We start from the raw sequence: 17,653 nt of genomic DNA on the forward strand, positions 1-17,653 counted from the left end.
TCATGCCCTCCCTCTAGGAGGTGAATACTTCATTTAGAAAACAATGAGAGCAGATGCCCCAGTAGGGCTTCTTCGAATGGAAAGTTGGCAAAGAACACTGTCCAGTGTGTTGGTCACTAGCCCCATGTGGCTATTTAAATTCATTAAAATGAAATAAAATTTAAAACTCAGTTTCTCAAACACACTAACTGCATTTCAAATGCTCAATAGCCACATGGGGTTAGTGGCTACTGTATAGGTCAATGCCAATTGTAGAACATTTCCATCATTGCAGAAAGCTCTGTTGGACAATCTGTTTAGCAAGTAGTCAAGACCATATAATTCAATATTTAATTGCAATGAACCTTTACTAACTAAGCACCTGCTATATGCTCAGCATCATGAGGGGCATTTTATAAGCATAGTCTCATTTAGTCCCTCCAGCCACCCCTGAGTGAGGTGCCATTATTATTGCCACGTCATGCGGGTGGGGGAGGGTGGAGGTTGAAGGATCAGGAGTCGCTCAGAGCTGACCACCCAGTTAGAGGTCCAGCCCTGTGTTCTACTGGGCGCCCCACAAGGACTTTTCAGACTTTTCTGGGCATGTGCTCTCGAGGGTGGTTACTGCATGTGTGCTTCTCTGTCCCACAGGTACAAAGGGAATTTCTTGCAGAGCCGTGTTCATCTGAGAGCTGGCAGACTGCGCAAGCCAACGTGGGTGCCGAGAAGAAGCTGCCACCCTCCCCCCCTTGAGGGCCAGGCCTCTTCAGAAATGGCAGGTAATGCTCTCCTTGGAGGTGAAGGCACCAGGCTTTAGGGTGGGCAGGCGCCAGCCCAAAGTCTACCAGGGGTCAGATGCATGAGGGATAATGATGAAGCAATCAAAGTGACCCTAAACTAGAAGGGAGAGCATGGGGTGAGAAGATCAAGAGTTCAACCATGAGAAGTCAACAGACATCCTTGCGTACTGGCCACATGTGCCAGCCCTGTCCCGGGTGCAGATTCCCTCCAGGACCTGGGAAAACATGAATCAGAATTCCTGGTGTCTCCACCTTTACCTGCCTCTAAAGAGGAAGTTCACTGGTTCCTTCGCAGGGTCATTGTGAGGTTAAAAGGGGTCAGGGGACGGGCTTGAGAGCCAGTGTGGAATGGAAGCATGGCAGGCATGTGACGCAGCAGGGTGCACCCTGGGAAGCAGTAAGAGGCGTACTCTTTGCCATGCTTGAAAATTATTAAAGGATGAACTCATGGGGGCTCCTTCCTGGGAAAATGGCTATTTTAAGCGGCGATCACTGGGCAACCAGGGCAAATTGCTGACCTTCTCTGGACCTCCGTTTCCCCTGCCCTTCTCCCCCTCCCCGGCCCTAGCCTTGCTTGCAGAGTGTTGGCTGGGGAAAATGGAGCCCTCCGTGAGAGGTGGCAGGGCCCCATCTGGCCATCGGGGACTGAATTACCATCCTTTTGTGGATGAGTGTTGGCTGTTTGGCTCAAGGGCTGACCTTGGGCTCTGTCTGATGCGTGAGGTCTTTGGTCCTGGGACATGTGCTGGGCACCTCCCCCTCCAGCTGTGTGTGGCCACAGTACCCCCTGCAGCTTCCCCCGCACCCCTCCCCACCCCCAGAGCCCTCTAGGGTAGGTAGGCAGCGCAGGAGTAGCCTAGTCCCTCAGAGAGCACGTAAGTCAAGGTAGGTGGCTGCACTTGCAATTGGGTGGCCAGTGTAGAGGAAAAGAGATTGTTCCCCCACTCCAAAAGTCAAGGGCCAAGCTCCCCATGGGAGAGGTGAGGAGGCAGAGGTGCCTCTTCCCAGGGTGCTTATACTGACCCTGGGCCCCGGCCCCAGCAGAGACCGGCGGAAAAGCCTGTGCCTTCTCATTGTTCTTTGTACCCTTTCTTCCCTTTGAAAGCTTCTCTCAGCCTCAGGGAAGGGTCCTGCACCCACACTGTGGACTAGTGGAGGAGCCCCGGAGACCCCAAGGCTTTCTCCATGTAGGAGAAATCCCACTCCTAGATGTGGAGTCTTATCTCCACATCAGCATTTCATAGCTTTTTTCAAATCCCTGTGTGTGTGCACCAATGGAGGGTCAATAAAACCAGACCCAAAAGGAAAAAGAAAAAACAAAAACCAGAAACAAAACCTGAATATAGAGCTGAGAATCAAGAGGCCATCCATAGTTGGAATTCTTGCAGGGAACATAGCTCCCCCCACGTGGTAATGATGCCCAGCAACACCCCGCAGTGGTGACAGATGTCTGTGCTTTCATGTATATTATTTGAGCAGCAAGTTGGGCCAGAGGCCTGGGTCCCTAAGGCCCATTTTCAAAGGCCTCCCTCTCCAGCAATTAGGGGGACCATGGAGGGCGTCCACTGTGGGGCAGGTGTGAGCCTGCAGGATGCGGGAGAAGCATTGGCCCGGGGAACATCAGTCACTGCCTGTTGCTCACTGAAGTGTCAGAGAGGGAACAGGGAAGGGTGGTGGGGCAGAAGAACAAGCTGGGCTTGACAGGTCGTGATGGACACCACCCAGATGGAGGGTAGGAGAGTGCATTGAAATAAATACCACCTGGAAATCAAAGGGGTGTGGGATTTTATCACCACACTTGTCAATATCAGCATTTCACCGTGCAGTGACAGGCACTCTGAGGGTGTTGGGTGTTTGAAGACAAAGTGCTGTGACTTCAAAGGAACCTACAGCAGAGCTTGGCTATCACCATTTACAAACTACTTTTTTGAGTCTCCTTTGACCTGGAAGGTCCTGGGCAAAGAGATCAGGGCTGAGTCCTCAGTGAGAGAGCTGCCCTTGTCTGTGAGTGTGTGCACATGAGTATGAGTGTGCCTGTGTGTGTGCACATGAGTATGAGTGTGCCTGTGTGTGCGCATGAGTATGAGTGTGCCTCTGTGTGTGTGCGCATGAGTATGAGTGTGCCTGTGTGTGTGTGCGTGAGTATGAGTGTGCCTGTGTGTGTGTGCACATGAGTATGAGTGTGCCTGTGTGTGTGCACATGAGTATGAGTGTGCCTGTGTGTGCGCATGAGTATGAGTGTGCCTCTGTGTGTGTGCGCATGAGTATGAGTGTGCCTGTGTGTGTGCATGAGTATGAGTGTGCCTGTGTGTGTGTGCACATGAGTATGAGTGTGCCTGTGTGTGTGCGCATGAGTATGAGTGTGCCTGTGTGTGTGTGCATGAGTATGAGTGTGCCTGTGTGTGTGCGCATGAGTATGAGTGTGCCTCTGTGTGTGTGCGCATGAGTATGAGTGTGCCTGTGTGTGTGTGCATGAGTATGAGTGTGCCTCTGTGAGTGTGTGCACATGAGTATGAGTGTGCCTGTGTGTGTGCGTGAGTATGAGTGTGCCTCTGTGAGTGTGTGCACATGAGTATGAGTGTGCCTGTGTGTGTGCGTGAGTATGAGTGTGCCTCTGTGAGTGTGTGCACATGAGTATGAGTGTGCCTGTGTGTGTGCGTGAGTATGAGTGTGCCTGTGTGTGTGCATGAGTATGAGTGTGCCTGTGTGTGTGTGCGTATGAGTGTGCCTCTGTGTGTGTGCATGAGTATGAGTGTGCCTGTGTGTGTGCATGAGTATGAGTGTGCCTGTGTGTGTGTGCGTGAGTATAAGTGTGCCTCTGTGTGTGTGCGTGAGTATGAGTGTGCCTGTGTGTGTGCGTGAGTATGAGTGTGTGTGTGTGCGTGAGTATGAGTGTGCCTGTGTGTGTGCGTGAGTATGAGTGTGCCTGTGGGTGTGTGCGTGAGTATGAGTGTGCCTGTGTGTGTGTGCATGAGTATGAGTGTGCCTGTGGGTGTGTGCGTATGTGTGCCTCTGTGTGTGTGTGTGCATGAGTATGAGTGTGCCTGTGGGTGTGCGTGAGTATGAGTGTGCCTGTGTGTATGTGCGTGAGGATAGAGTGTGCCTGTGTGTGTGTGCATGAGTATGAGTGTGCCTGTGGGTGTGTGCGTATGTGTGCCTCTGTGTGTGTGTGTGCATGAGTATGAGTGTGCCTGTGGGTGTGCGTGAGTATGAGTGTGCCTGTGTGTATGTGCGTGAGGATAGAGTGTGCCTGTGTGTGTGTGCATGAGTATGAGTGTGCCTGTGGGTGTGCACGAGTATGAGTGCCTCTGTGTGTGTGTGCATGAGGATAGAGTGTGCCTCTGTGTGTGTGTGCATGAGGATAGAGTGTGCCTCTGTGTGTGTGCATGAGGATAGAGTGTGCCTCTGTGTGTGTGTGCATGAGTATGAGTGTGCCTGTGTGTGTGTGCATGAGGATAGAGTGTGCCTGTGTGTGTGTGCATGAGGATAGAGTGTGCCTCTGTGTGTGTGTGCATGAGTATGAGTGTGCCTGTGTGTGTGCATGAGTATGAGTGTGCCTCTGTGTGTGTGTGCATGAGTATGAGTGTGCCTGTGTGTATGTGCATGAGGATAGAGTGTGCCTGTGTGTGTGTGCATGAGTATGAGTGTGCCTGTGTGTGTGTGCGTATGTGTGCCTCTGTGTGTGTGTGTGCATGAGTATGAGTGTGCCTCTGTGTGTGCATGAGTATGAGTGTGCCTGTGTGTGTGCACATGAGTATGAGTGTGCCTCTGTGTGTGTGCACATGAGTATGAGTGTGCCTGTGTGTTTATATTTTGGGGGAGGCTGTTTTCCTGGCAAGACAATGAAGAGGCGATCTGCTGTTTTGAGTCACCTGAGGGGCCATAATTTGAGGGAACTTGCTGGAATCCAGCAAGGAAATTGAGAATGACCTTTGTGTGTGTGTGTGGTGGTGGGGATTTCTCAATGTAAAGGTAGGGAAAACCTTAGGTCCTAATCTTTGTAGGCCAGCTAGAATTAGTAAAACATTTAAAAATAAGTAGTCGAGTACTTATTTGTCCAGGAGCTGAAATAAGATGTTATAACTGATTTTTCATCTTTATTTTTTGGAGATACTTCCTATCAATTACTTAGGGGGATGAGAGAGAAAGGATGTTTTTTAAAAACAATTTTTTAAAAAGATGTTTAATTTCCCTCTCTTCTAAACTATTCCAATAGCTCGGTACTAATCATTCGAATTAACAGATGGCTTGGCAGTGAAGTCATCTGCAAACAGAAGGCCAGAGGAGTTATGAAGGATAAAGACCTAATTTATAAGATTTTACATTGATTGGAATCTGTGAGACTCTCTTGACAACTGAGTCTTTTTTTCTGAAACCTAAGTCCAGTAGTCCCTCCCACTAAAGTTTCTGGCTAGGGCAAGGGAGAAACTAGAAGTTTCTATTTAGATGCTAAATGAATGGGGTAGATGTACCAGGCATCCCAGGCTAGACATGACTAGGCTAGTGTCCCTCTTTCCAAGAACATCCTCCTTCATCTACACTCACTTTAGGGTCAGGGCTGAATGGTGGTTACGTGAATTGAAATTCCTAGACTTGAGCTGCCTCATTGAAGGGATTGATAAAAAGAGAGTTTTTGGATACCAAGTCATGGACTATCCCACAGAAAGCAAGCTTCTACCTTATAATCCAAATGTTCTTTCTGGGACACTCCAGTCCTAAAGTTGGCTTGTTGGCTGGGAGCATGAGAACCTTCCCTAAAAAACTGACTGCTGATGAATTTAGACCCTGCAACTCTCTCTCTCTCTCAGCTTACCGTAGCATTCATCCACGCCATTCAGGTTAATTTTCACAACACAATGTAAATTGATTGCCAGGTGAAATCATGCTCAAGATGTTGCATTTCCTGAAGTTGATGAAAATGACCATTGGAGACCTGCTTTGTTCACTTCCCTGGGCAGAGTCAGACGAGGTGACGGACGAACAAGAGAAACTGACAAGGATGATAACTCTGAGTGACTTGAGTATCAGAAGCTTAAGAGAAGCCTTTGGAAACATGGATAAATCCCTACAATCTTTCTTACGGGGAAAATGCCCCTTGGTGATCTTGCTATGAAAGTAAATGCAAAGTGAAGAATGCCTGTTGATCTGCTCTTCAATTCTGGGTAAAAATGTTTTGTCTTCATCAATACTTGATTAACTTCTATTGATTTTAACAATTATCTCATGGTTTGCCACTCTAACCTCCAAACTGAAGATTCATCTTTATCTCTATAGGCTTATCAGCTTATTTTCACAACTTTTGTTTTCATCATTTTTCAAGATAAATTCTCAAAGTCCTTAATTCTTTTTTTTTGATACATGATAATTGTACATATTCATGGAATACATGTTATATTTTGACACAAGCATATAACATATAATGGTCAAATCAGGGTAATTGGGACATGATTCACCTGAAACATTTATCATTGCTTTATGTTGGGAACATTTAAAAACTTCTAGCCATTTTAAAATATAATAAATTATTGTTAACTATAGTTGCCCTATTGCACTATTGAACACTAGAACTTTTTCCTTCTATTTAACAGAATTACCCCTTCACCAACATCTCTTCATTACCCCTTCCCACCACCCTGACCAATCTCTAGTGACCACCGTTCTATTCACTACCTCCTTGAGATCCATTTTTTTTAGGTCCCATGTATGAGTGTGAAAATGCAATATTTGTCTTTCTGTGCCTGGTTTGTTTCACTTAAAATGATGTCCTCCAGTTCCATCCATGTTTCTGCAAATGACAAATTTCCTTCTTTTTCATGGCTAAATAATATTCCATTGTGTACATATACCACATCTTTCAAAGTCTTTAATTCTTGACTATTTACTGTGAAATTTTGGTCCCCATTGTGAATGAATTCATCTTAGGTGGGCTTTCCTCAGTAGCAATGGTCTCAGTTAATTAAGACCCTGTTTCCCAAGCTGATAGGTCTTCCTCTGTCTTTGCATCCTGGTGCCTAGCATACATTTCTTTACCTTGAGCTTTCTTGAAGCTCAGTCTCAGCTAAAAGGGCAGTCAAAAGCCACCTTCAGATCCTCTTTGAGAATGAACAAGGAAGAGCATGCAATGTGGAGGTTTGGTTTCTGATTGTTCTTTCAAGTTGTGTCAGTAGTGGGAGACTCCAGTGGGTGTCCAGTTTGGACAGCAGTGGACTGTAACCAGCATGATTCAGTTTTATGGAATTGCCAATTTCAACCTTAAGGATCATCTAATGTCGCCTCAGTGTTACAGATGAAAGCCTGGGGAGAGAAGGGTAGTAACTGTGAACCTGAGGATGCCACTTCGATGTCTTTTAACCTGAAGTCCTCTCCCACACTACAATCAGACGGCCTTTTAAAGGTGAGGCTCATTTCCAAAGCCACCACCTAAGGCAAAATTGCCTGTAGTCAAAATTATCTTTGAAAATTCTGCAAATCCATCATAAGGGTACGATTTGTGTATACAACTCCGAACAGAAATTCTCACGCACAATATGTTTGAAGACTGCTGAGATGAAAGAAGGAAAGAAAAAAGACCATCCATCCATGCAGGCTGCTTTGCAGATAAACAGCAAATCCTCCCACTGAAGAGGGGTGTGAGGATCCTCAAGTGTCCCCGCTTCACTGTGTGGAGTGCGCCTTTTGGTATTAGCATTAAGCCTCTAGAACTGCTATGACATCTTAATGGATCGGTTTGTTTCGGTGAGGATTAAACAAGATAATGGAGCTGTGTCTTCCTAGGTCACGGGAGGGTGAGCTTAAAGCATCAGGGTGCAGGTTAGATGCCCATGTGATTGGACCTCGTTGAGTTCTCATCTCACCTGGAACACCTAAGTCTTTCTTGTACCAGTTCAGAAACGGGGGACATTTTATACTGGACAGTTACTCCATGCCCGCTTGAGCCAGCTGAGGCCAGTCAGCCAAAGATGATCACTTCCAGCCCGAGGGGAAGTTCACCAGCAAATCTTGTCATGAACATGCTCTTTCTACTGTTTATTGTCAAGTTAGGGTCTCACTTAAGAAGGGAAGCTTTGCATGTATGTGTGCGTGCGTAGACTGACGAGTGCGTGGACTCTAACACTCTTGTGTTGTTTTTCCATTAGAAAAAGCAATTGAAGAACCCACACATCCATGCAAAGGGGTGCTGTCACCTGAGCAAAAGCTGCTAAACATTCTCTTTTGTTCTGGGTACACAATTTCCGATACATTTTTCCTGATGAGGTCACTGCTCTGAAATGAATACTTTTCTTTTCAGAACTCGGGGAGCTGCGGGGATGAAGGCAACATCATAGAATGTTGTTTGCATTTTAAGTGGGACAGTCTATTCTCCGTGAGCTTAAAGCCCATCAACATACAGCCTTATTATCATTCTACTAATATCACAGTGATTGACCCTGGGCTGCAAAAAGAATCTCATAATTAGGTTTGCCCTCTTTTTGTGTTTATATGCACATCTCTTTGCAGCTGACGACATATCCGCTTTTTATTAGCATTATTATTATTGAAATCTCTTGTGCTAAAAGGACCTGATCCATTAGCAGAGACCTGTTCTATTTACTCCAATGCTGGGATACATTAAAACATTCTGTGGTAGAAAGAGTGCTCTTATATATTTCCTTAGAAACGCATTTTTTGGAACTGAATAGAGAACATTGATGTGGTTGAGGTTAATTATTCGGGCTTTTGCTGGGTACATTGGAAGTTATGCTGCTTCTCCTGGTACACAGACTAAAATTGGAACACTGAATAGGAACGGAGCGTGGCCCTGTGCCCGGATGACACATCTGAAGTCATATTGATTGAGGGAGATGTTTTATTGAACGATAAGAACTACATTGAGTTTATGGTTTTGCAATTTCCTGCGGCTGGCACAGCTTATAACAGTAAACACAGAGAGGTTCGGAGCTGCATTTCCAAGGGAGATTTTAGAAAACTCTCCCAATAACTAAACTCAGGAGGCACTTTCAGTTTAGGAAGCTCATCCACATTTAATTCCCTGAAAAAACTTGTGATGAGTGGCTCTTATCCTCCTTTTGCAAATGGAGAAACTGAGGCTTAGAGAGGGGTCCAGTGACTTGCCAGAGCCACCCAGATGATTAGTCTGGTGGTCAACAGTGTTTCCTAAATTCAAGTCATGAACCACCTTCAGAAATTCTGTATCTGCGTTGTCACCTACGGGATTATTTATTTACATTTTCCTTTAGGCTCACTTACAAAAACCTTAAATACATTTATTTTAAAGAGAAATTCTTTATTGCTACTGAAAATAAAGAGCCAATATCATGTGCCATTAAGGGGACATTACAAAAATAAAAACACTATAATTTTTTTTTGGTAAACAAATTCTAGCCAGAATCTGTTGTGAACTGAAGTCCATGGAGCTCTGAGAGTCTATGCTCTGCTAAAAAGCAGACCTGGAAGTGTTAGGGAGGCTTAAAGATACACTAGCACCTAATCGGGGACTATATTCTTTAATCAGAGCATTAAAAGGGACTAGAAAAGAGAATAGCTTTCTCACTATGTAATTCAGTTTTATTTAACACTGTGCTTGTGAAGCACCTAAAATCACGCCCCTCCCCTGTGGTGCAGACCCCCCCCTCAGACTTGTATCCTCTCATCTAGTATTGCCTCAACTTGTGTAGGGCCTTGAGCTAAACAGATTTAAACTCTATTTTCAACAGAATTGGCTGCAAAGGCCTCGGGGGACATCCTGCACAGACCGTTCTTGAATAGCCCTACCATGTCTGCCTCATTGCGGGAGGGAGTAGAGGGGAGATTGGTTCCAGCAGCTTCAAACTGCATTTCTCAGATTCTGAGACATTGACTGGGAGCCCACTGTAGGCATGACATCCGAGGTAGGAGGTGGTACATACCTGACAGTGGGATAACCAGTGTCCCCAGGGTGTGTGAAGGGAAGGGCACAGGCTCTGTGGGGCCTCGGGAACTGGGCACACCTGCAGGGCTTTGCAGGCCTCGGTGGTATTGGTGGGAGGGGGTTGATCTTTCTCCTGAGAACAATAGGGAGCCATTGAAGGATTTAGGGCAGGGGAGGAGGGCAGGGTTCAGAGAATCCCATTTAGGTTTTAAAGAGATCCCTGCGGACACATGCTGAAGCAAGGATGTGGGTGGACAGAGTGAGTATAAGGGACCGAGTGAAGACCACTGATACAGGCCAGGCACATATGCACTTAAAGAAAACTTAGAAAAAGTGATGTTCCACCTAGAGGAACAAAAAAGTTAATTATTAGTTTTTAATTACATGTGTAATCATGGATAATACTTCTTTTAACATATTAAAATACAGCAGCTAAGGCTAACGTTCAGTGTGACCACCACTCCCGTTCTGGTGCCATCCTCAGAGAAAGCTACAGTCTGGAGGGGATCTGACAGATCTTTATCTCTGGACGTGTGTGCGTGCATGCGTGTGCATGGGCTTGTGCGTGTGCAACACCTGTGGTATCACACCGTATTTCTCATTGTACAACTTGATCTCTCTACTCAACCATATTTTGTCCTTCCACATCGTTAATGCATGGAGATCTGTCTCAACATTCTGAGCAGGGACTGAGCCCCTCTTGGTGGGAATGCTCTTCAGGGAATGGAGAGTTTGGTCATCTCCAGTATTCTGCATGGCGCTCCTTGGAAACATTGTTCATATCTCCATGACGCCCCTTGGAAACATTGTTCATATCTCCTTGGCCCAAGTAGAGGGTTTCTCTAGGGAGGGCCCCAAAGGAGGAATTGCTGGGTCTTTGAGCCTTGTGTTGCACATTTAAAATAGATATTTCCAAATTGCTTCCTAATTTATACTCCCACCAGTAGCATATTGGAACACCTTTCCTTTTCTTGATCTTATCAAACTTTTTTTTTTTTTTTTACCCCTTAGATGGGTAAACAATGCTACCTTTAATGCCCAAGGACAGGAGGGCCTTTCCAGCCCAACTTGCTCCTCTGGGGTCTGTAATCCATTCTGTCTGTGGAAGGCTGCCACCAGCCAGTAGAGAAAAGAACATGGAGCAATGATAAGACTTTTTTTTTTTTTTAATCACAGAGAAGTGAGTTTCTCTTGACCAAACTTTATGTCCACTGGGTACAATTTGATGTTCTCACCAAATATTAATAGATTTGTTCCTCAGCAGAGGCACGATGTCTCAGCCTGCTCTGGGAGAGTTCTGTCACTGCAAAGGACACGAAGCCACGCAGGACTTCCTCTGTGCCTAGCCAATTCATTAGACCCGGTTAGCAATTTACAAAAAGAGATTAATTGATTTTCAGGCTGCTGGGACCTCAGTGTTACTCAGCCACCTCCCAGAAAGCTCAGAGAAGCTCAGGCCTACCGGGAACTGGAGAGAGCAAACAGTAATATGTGAGGCTTTAGTCAGAGGCTGAGCAGAGCCTTCATTCCTCATTACAGACAGGAGCCAGGGAGATGAGTTTCTCAGCCTTCTCTGGTGTAGGGTGGGATTTGGGGCCACAGTCCAGACTCCCAGGATGAAATGAGACAGCTCACAGGGCTGTGACTGCCAATATGATAGCAGTGTTCTGTTCTCAGGCTTTTATTATTCCCAAACAGATACGCCGGTTATCTTACTTTGAAATGTTGCCACTGGAGGCAGAAATTTAAACTCTGTTTGCCTGTATGAGGAAGCATTCTCTGGGTTGTGAGGAAAAGAAACTCAATTCAAATTGGCCTAGACAAAACACAAACAAACAAACCAAAAAACAAACAAGCAAAAAAACCCCCAATTCATTATCTCATGTGGCAGAGAGAGCTGCTTCCAGCTCAGCTGGATGCCGAGGCTCCATGGAGATCACCCGCACTCAGTTTCTCTCCATCTCCTGGCAACTCTGGTCCCGCCAGCCTTCCTGTGTTTATCTCAGCTTGACCACTTTCATAACCCCAAGTCCCCAAACTGAACCTCACTGGGCTGGTCTGCTCAGGTGGCTCTCCTTGAACCAGTTACTGGGGATGTTGAGTGGCCAGGCCTGGGTCAGGCACCTGTCCTTAAGGGCACTGAGGCTACAGCCATAAAGAGTAAAGGAGAGATGTTTTCCCCAAAAGAAGAAGGGGCCAGGCAGGTAGACATAACAGCTGTCCACTCCCCCTCTATACAAACATGACACATCATCTCTTACTCATGGTTTGATGCAATTAAGTGTGCCTTTATGAGCAGTTGAGCCCTCTTAAGCCTCCTGGGAGGAGAGAGAAGATAGCACAATCCCTCTTCTCAAGGAGCTTAGGGACTGGCTGGTGGACCGAGACACCTTTGTGAAATAGATTAAAGTCTCACAGCCTGAGGTTTGAAAGTAATTACTGGGGCCTGCTCTGTGCCAGGCAGTGTGTGGGAGCAGGAAGAGAGGCAAATAAGAACATGACATGGCCCCTGTCCTTAGGGAGAGCCCAGTCTGGCACGGAGAGCCGGCTCAGACTGGTAAACAAGTCATTACAAATGCAATGCGGTAAGCTCACTGATATGATTAAGCTTCCAAACAAGGGATCCTGACAAGCCGGCTGGAGCGGAGAGGGGAGAGTGGGCTAGCATAAACAGGGAGGCAGCCAGGGGGGGCCGCCGCACTTCCGCTGCTCATCCCCGGGGCCCCTCCATCTGGGCCCCCACTGCAGAAGGGGGTGTCTCAGGGTGTTCAGGAGACTCTGAGGCTGTCATTCTTTATCATCCCTTCTTCCCTCCTTGGAATTTTTGTTATATACACTAAACTGCTGGAAACGGAGGCGCACAGCACTTAACTACTATTTACTTATTTATCTAAAATGCTAAGTGTTCCCCTTGGCAATCGCTAATAGATTCCTGTAGAACAGAGCAACACGTTCAGAATTCTGATTTCTGCGCCGACAGAGGTGGGAAGGCGAAAATGGGTAGTGCGCTAATGAGTTTTTCAGCTGGGGAAGTGGGAGGGCAGGACCTTACAGTCATTTAAAAGGAAAAGGTAAATGTGTGTTTATGTTGAGAGAGAGAGGAGAGAGAGAGAGAGAGAGAGAGAGAGACACCCCCATACCTTCAATCCCAAACCTGAAAAGGGGACAGTTCTACTTTTGAAAGACTTTCTGAAAACTGTTCTCACCTTTGAGTTGGGAGAGCCCCTTCTCAGCAGAGCCCCACAAAAGAAGCCTGAGTTTTGTTCTAGAATTTTCCTATTTGAAGTGCTGAAACCAGTAGCCAAATGGAATCAGAGGTTGAGGCAGGACGAAAAATGAGGATCTCAGGTATGGAGTCCAACAAGCCTACAGATGGGGTTCAGGGCTCCCCTTGTTGGGTCTCCCCCACCACCACCTCTGCCTGGTCCCTGGTCTTCAAGGCCCTTTTGGTTTTGGAGGCAGGTGAGCCTTTAGGGTTAATTCTGACCTTAGGGTTAGTGGCCAGGTAAGGCAGAATGGTCTCACCAATGGTTAGCCTAGAGGAGAAGTAACTTCAGGTGATACAGAGACCAACCTTGAGTGACACTGACTCATGATGAGAAGGTAATTCTCAATTCCCTTTTAACCTTCTTGACTATGTCATGGAGAAAGTCTTGTTTCCATGCCATGTCATTATCACCTGCCTAACCCTTTCCTAATCTCCCTTTATAAATAGATAGAGGTTAGGTCTCAACATCTAGCTAGAATTTGAGGACAAAATTCTGCTTTTATTGTAGTTATTTCTGCAGAAGAATCTGCTCATTCTGATGCCAGACATCTCAAAGTCTTCTCAACCATCTATCTTACCAAGCTGAGCTTGGAAAGCCAAATACTCCCTTTCTCTCTCGGCCTCCTTGGAGGCCAAGAGTGGTAGAGAGCAAGGAACTTTGCTTTCTGGATTCAGTAGAATTCGTTTGCTTTTCTGATTGAGAAGAATTCGTTTGAGTCCTGACTTCCTCAAGCAAGGGACTTTCCTTCTCGTTGACTCAGGTCCTCATCTGTAAAATGGGGCTGAGGTTTCTGAGTTCATAGTTAATTTAATCTGGACCCTGAAAACCCCATGAAGCCTGCCTAGCAATACCTGCCTCATTCGCCCACCCCCTGGGATTGCTAAGGGGCTCAAGTTACATGAGAATGAGAATGTGAAAGTGCCTTGGGAACCATAAAGGACTTTGCAGTGGGTGGTCATCAGGGCTGACAGCGAGGGAGCACGAGCGGGGAGAGCAGGGTGCGCTAAATTTCACCCCAGGTCTGGAGGAGACATCTTCAAACCAGAGCAAGGAGGTAGTTTCATACTGCTCAGAGGGGCAGTTGATGTTGGTTGGTGTTTGGGAAGCTATTAGGGGCCCTTGAGTTTGGGCCCCACGGATGCGAATGCGGCTGTCCCCGTATAGGTGAGACTGGCCCCAAAGGCAGAGAAGTCGGTGGAACCCGAGTGATCCCCCGACCCGCGTGTTCCAGCCCGACTCGGCCCCCCGCCCCGGCGCCGCCGCCCCCGGCCCCCCGGCAACGCTGTGCTCCGCCCGGGGACCCCACCCCCGCCAGGAAATGCAGCCCCCGCCCGCACCCCGACGTCGGATGCCGGCAGGGAGCCGGGAGGATCTGCTCAAAAACGAGCGCTGCTTCCTGCCCGAGCATTTCGAGCCGTTTCCTCATCTAATTTTCAGCTCGGCCCGCGGGGTCAGGGAGTGGGCGTCGTGACCGTTCCCCGCTCTCATTAGGAGTCTTTTCCAAAGTTCTGCGCCGAAGAAAAGAAAAGAAAAACCCCAGTTCCAAGGTTTTTCTTTTGCTAGAACTTTTTGAAAATTGGGCTTCATTATTTCTTTTAAACTTTCAGAAACAAGAAAAAGTGACGTTTTTTTTTTTTTTTGTTCTACCCTCCGCACAGACATTACTGATCATTTTCAGTCATTTTCAGCTTTCCGGTTTTGCCACGAGGCACCTGGCGTGCCGGGAATGGACAAAAGCCATTTTTCTAAATACCAGCGTTCGAAATTATTAAGTGTTCATTAAGCACCCCCCGGTGCAAAGCACTCTCAGAGATGTTTGTTTCCCAATTTTCCATAATTTCCTTGTTTTTTTCCCCTAGCTAATGGCAGATTGAAAAATGAACTCGGTACATTTGAGTCTGAATCATAGTTAATGCGCGACGCCCCCTCCCTTAACTGCGCTGTTTTCTTTCTGCCTCCTCCGTGTCTTATCAACCCGATAAAGTCCTCATTTTGTTTAACCCCTGCCTGGAAACTCAAAGTTTTGCTTTATTGCCGCCTACGTGCCCGGGGGAGATGAATGCAGAAGCCCCCCGGTCCGCACTCGCCCCTCCGTGTCTCGTCAACCCGATAAAGTCCTCACTTTGTTTAACCCCTGCCTGGAAACTCAACCCTTTGCTTTCTTGCCGCCTACGCGCCCGGGGGAGGTGGGTGCAGAAGCCCCCCGGCCCGCACTCGCCCCTCCGTGTCTTATCAACCCGGTAAAGTTCTCGTTCTGTTTAGCCTCTGTCTGGAAACTCAAACCTTTGCTTTCTTGCCGCCTACGTGCCCGGGGGAGGTGGGTGCCGAAGCCCCCCGGCCCGCACTCGCCCCCGGCCACGGGCTGCTGGCATGGAACATTCGGGAAGGCACCGGGCAGCCTGTGCCCGCAGCGTCTACGCAGGCGGAACGGGAGCCGCCGGGGCTCAGACCCCTCTCCGGGGGTCCCCGGACGACCCCCGGGCCCCCCCGGCTCGGCAGCCGCGGGCCTGGGGCTCAAACGCGAGCCTCCACGTCCCCGTGGACTGTTCTGGAAGCGGCCCCCCCACCCCCGCCCCCGCGGGCTCTGGGTCTTGCATGAGCAGAGAAAAAGGCTTGTTTTTTTCCTTCTTCTTTCCTTTTTATTTTTTTGACAACAGCCTCACATAACCTCAAAAGTTGCCCATGAATTTACCAAAAACTTTTTATGAAACTTATTTTAACCTCTGGTGGGGGTTAAAAAACAAGTCCTGTGAATTTATTACCCGGAAAAAAGCGAAGCACGACTCCGAAGGGCTGCGAGCCGCTCTTCCGAACGGCAAGAGCGCCCCCTAGCGCCGCCGCCCGGCCGGCTGCCGGCCCCGCTGCGCAGTCCTTCCTGGGGGTCCGCCCGGGGGTCCCGCCGGGGGGTCCTGCTCGGGGGTCCTTCCCGGCCGCGGGGTCGTGCCCGGGGGTCCTTCCCGGCCGCGGGGTCGTGCCCGGGGGTCCGCCCGGGGGTCCTGCCTGGGGGTCTGCCCGGGGGTCCTGCCCGGCTGCGGGGTCCGCCCGGGGGTCCTCCGGGACCCCCACCGGTGCCTTCGGGGACCCTGGCGCGGGTGGTTCGTGTTCTGGGGCCCAGGTGGCCGCGCTCCAGCGCGGGCTGCGGCTGGGGAAGGTGACAGCGGCTTCGTGCCCGAGAGCCCTGGCGCCCTCCAAGTCTCGGACCCCTGCCCAACAGGCCGCTCTTGTCACAGCCTCCGCCCCAACGACCCCGGCCCGTCTGTAACATTTCGTTGCTGTCACATAAACGCCACCCGCATAGGCGAGAGTGCGAGCGAGTCCGGCAGAGGGGAGGCAGGAGCCCTCGCCGAGGACAGGCGGGCAGGAAGGGGGCTGCTGAGGGGTCGCGGGCGGGGAGGCTGTTTGGCCTTCCGAGCACCGGGGGGAGAGGTCCGGGGAAAGGGAAAGACAGGCCGGGGCGCTGAGGGACCTCTGCGGGGCCCCTGACCGAGGGACGTGCGCCGAACCCGGGATTCTGTTCCCAGGCAGGGGCTCCCAGTCCCAGCACGAAGAACAGGACTTCGGAGCCTTTCTGTTGCCCAGGATGGGAGATGCTTCCATCCTCCTCAACTGGGAAACGCACTGATTCTCTTTCAGAACTAGCCATGTTTTTAAAAATACACGGGGAAATATTAACAAGCAAATGTTCTAGAACAGAGCTGCAGGAGAGGAGACAGCCTGCCGGGCAGAGGCAGCCGGGGTCGGGTCTGAAGATCCCCAGGTTCAAGTCTGAGTATGTAGCACCTGCAGTCATGTTGCCTCAGGGAATGGTGTCAGCTCTCCGGTGCCTCAGTTTCCCCATCTGCAAAACGTGGGTGATAACAACAGTACCCCCAAAATACATAATTTGAAACAATGCTTAGCATCCCATAAGTCTTAGCTTTTGTATGGTGAAAATGCCAACTCATTGTTGTTAATCTACCTCTGTAAGGAAGCCAGAAACCCAGGATTTTACATTAAGCAAAATCTCTCAATTTTTACGTGATGGTAATTCAAACACACACACATACACACACACACCCCCGACACACAGGCGCCCCCCTCCGCGCCACCCCCCCATCTGATCCCAAACACAGCTAGTTTGAGACCTTTACTTTGCAGGCTGCCAGGAGGCCTTGGGGAAGGAGGGAGAAGGAAAGAGGGAGTGACCATCATCTGTCTCTGTCATCTGCCACCTCCATGTCCAGGCCACTTGAGCCAAATGCTGAAACCAGTTTGGCCATAGCTTTTTGGGGGGTGGATAGATTTTGGGAAAACAAGTCCTTATTTTTCTCTCCTCCTGGGAGAATATAGGAGGGTACTCACTTTTGTCCTCTCAACCAGGAGGTCTTCAGAAGTCACATTGGAAATGTGATGGCCCATGTGGGGGGGGGGGTTGCGGAACTTCCTCTTGCAGCCTTACAAGCCTGTGCTCTGACTGCTGAACTTACCAGCCCAGGTACCTTGCCAGCTCTGTGTCTCCAGTTGCCCAAGGGCTTCTCATCTGTGGTTTGGTAGCATCCTCTTCCTAGAGGCCAACACTCTACTGCACCCAGAAGCAGGGGAGCACTGGGGGGCTGCCTCTCCTGCCTACTCCCATCCTGGGCTTCCTTTGACCCCGCCTGGTGGCTTGTCCTGATGCCATGATAATGTGACTTCTTATCTACTCTTGTTTCTTCATT

General features: G+C 48.8%; 1 protein-coding gene across 1 annotated transcript in view; it reads left to right on the forward strand.

The window, feature by feature from the left end:
• ZNF831 (zinc finger protein 831) overlaps nucleotides 1-17,653 on the forward strand; it is a 61,349-nt gene that overhangs the window by 16,707 nt on the left and 26,989 nt on the right. The window contains exon 4 of the mRNA XM_045528859.1: nucleotides 631-758. Coding sequence (XP_045384815.1) covers nucleotides 631-758 — 128 coding nt within the window. The remainder of the gene's footprint in view (nucleotides 1-630; nucleotides 759-17,653) is intronic.

The sequence above is a fragment of the Lemur catta genome, chromosome 17, assembly GCF_020740605.2.
Source record: "Lemur catta isolate mLemCat1 chromosome 17, mLemCat1.pri, whole genome shotgun sequence".
NCBI lineage: Eukaryota > Metazoa > Chordata > Mammalia > Primates > Lemuridae > Lemur > Lemur catta.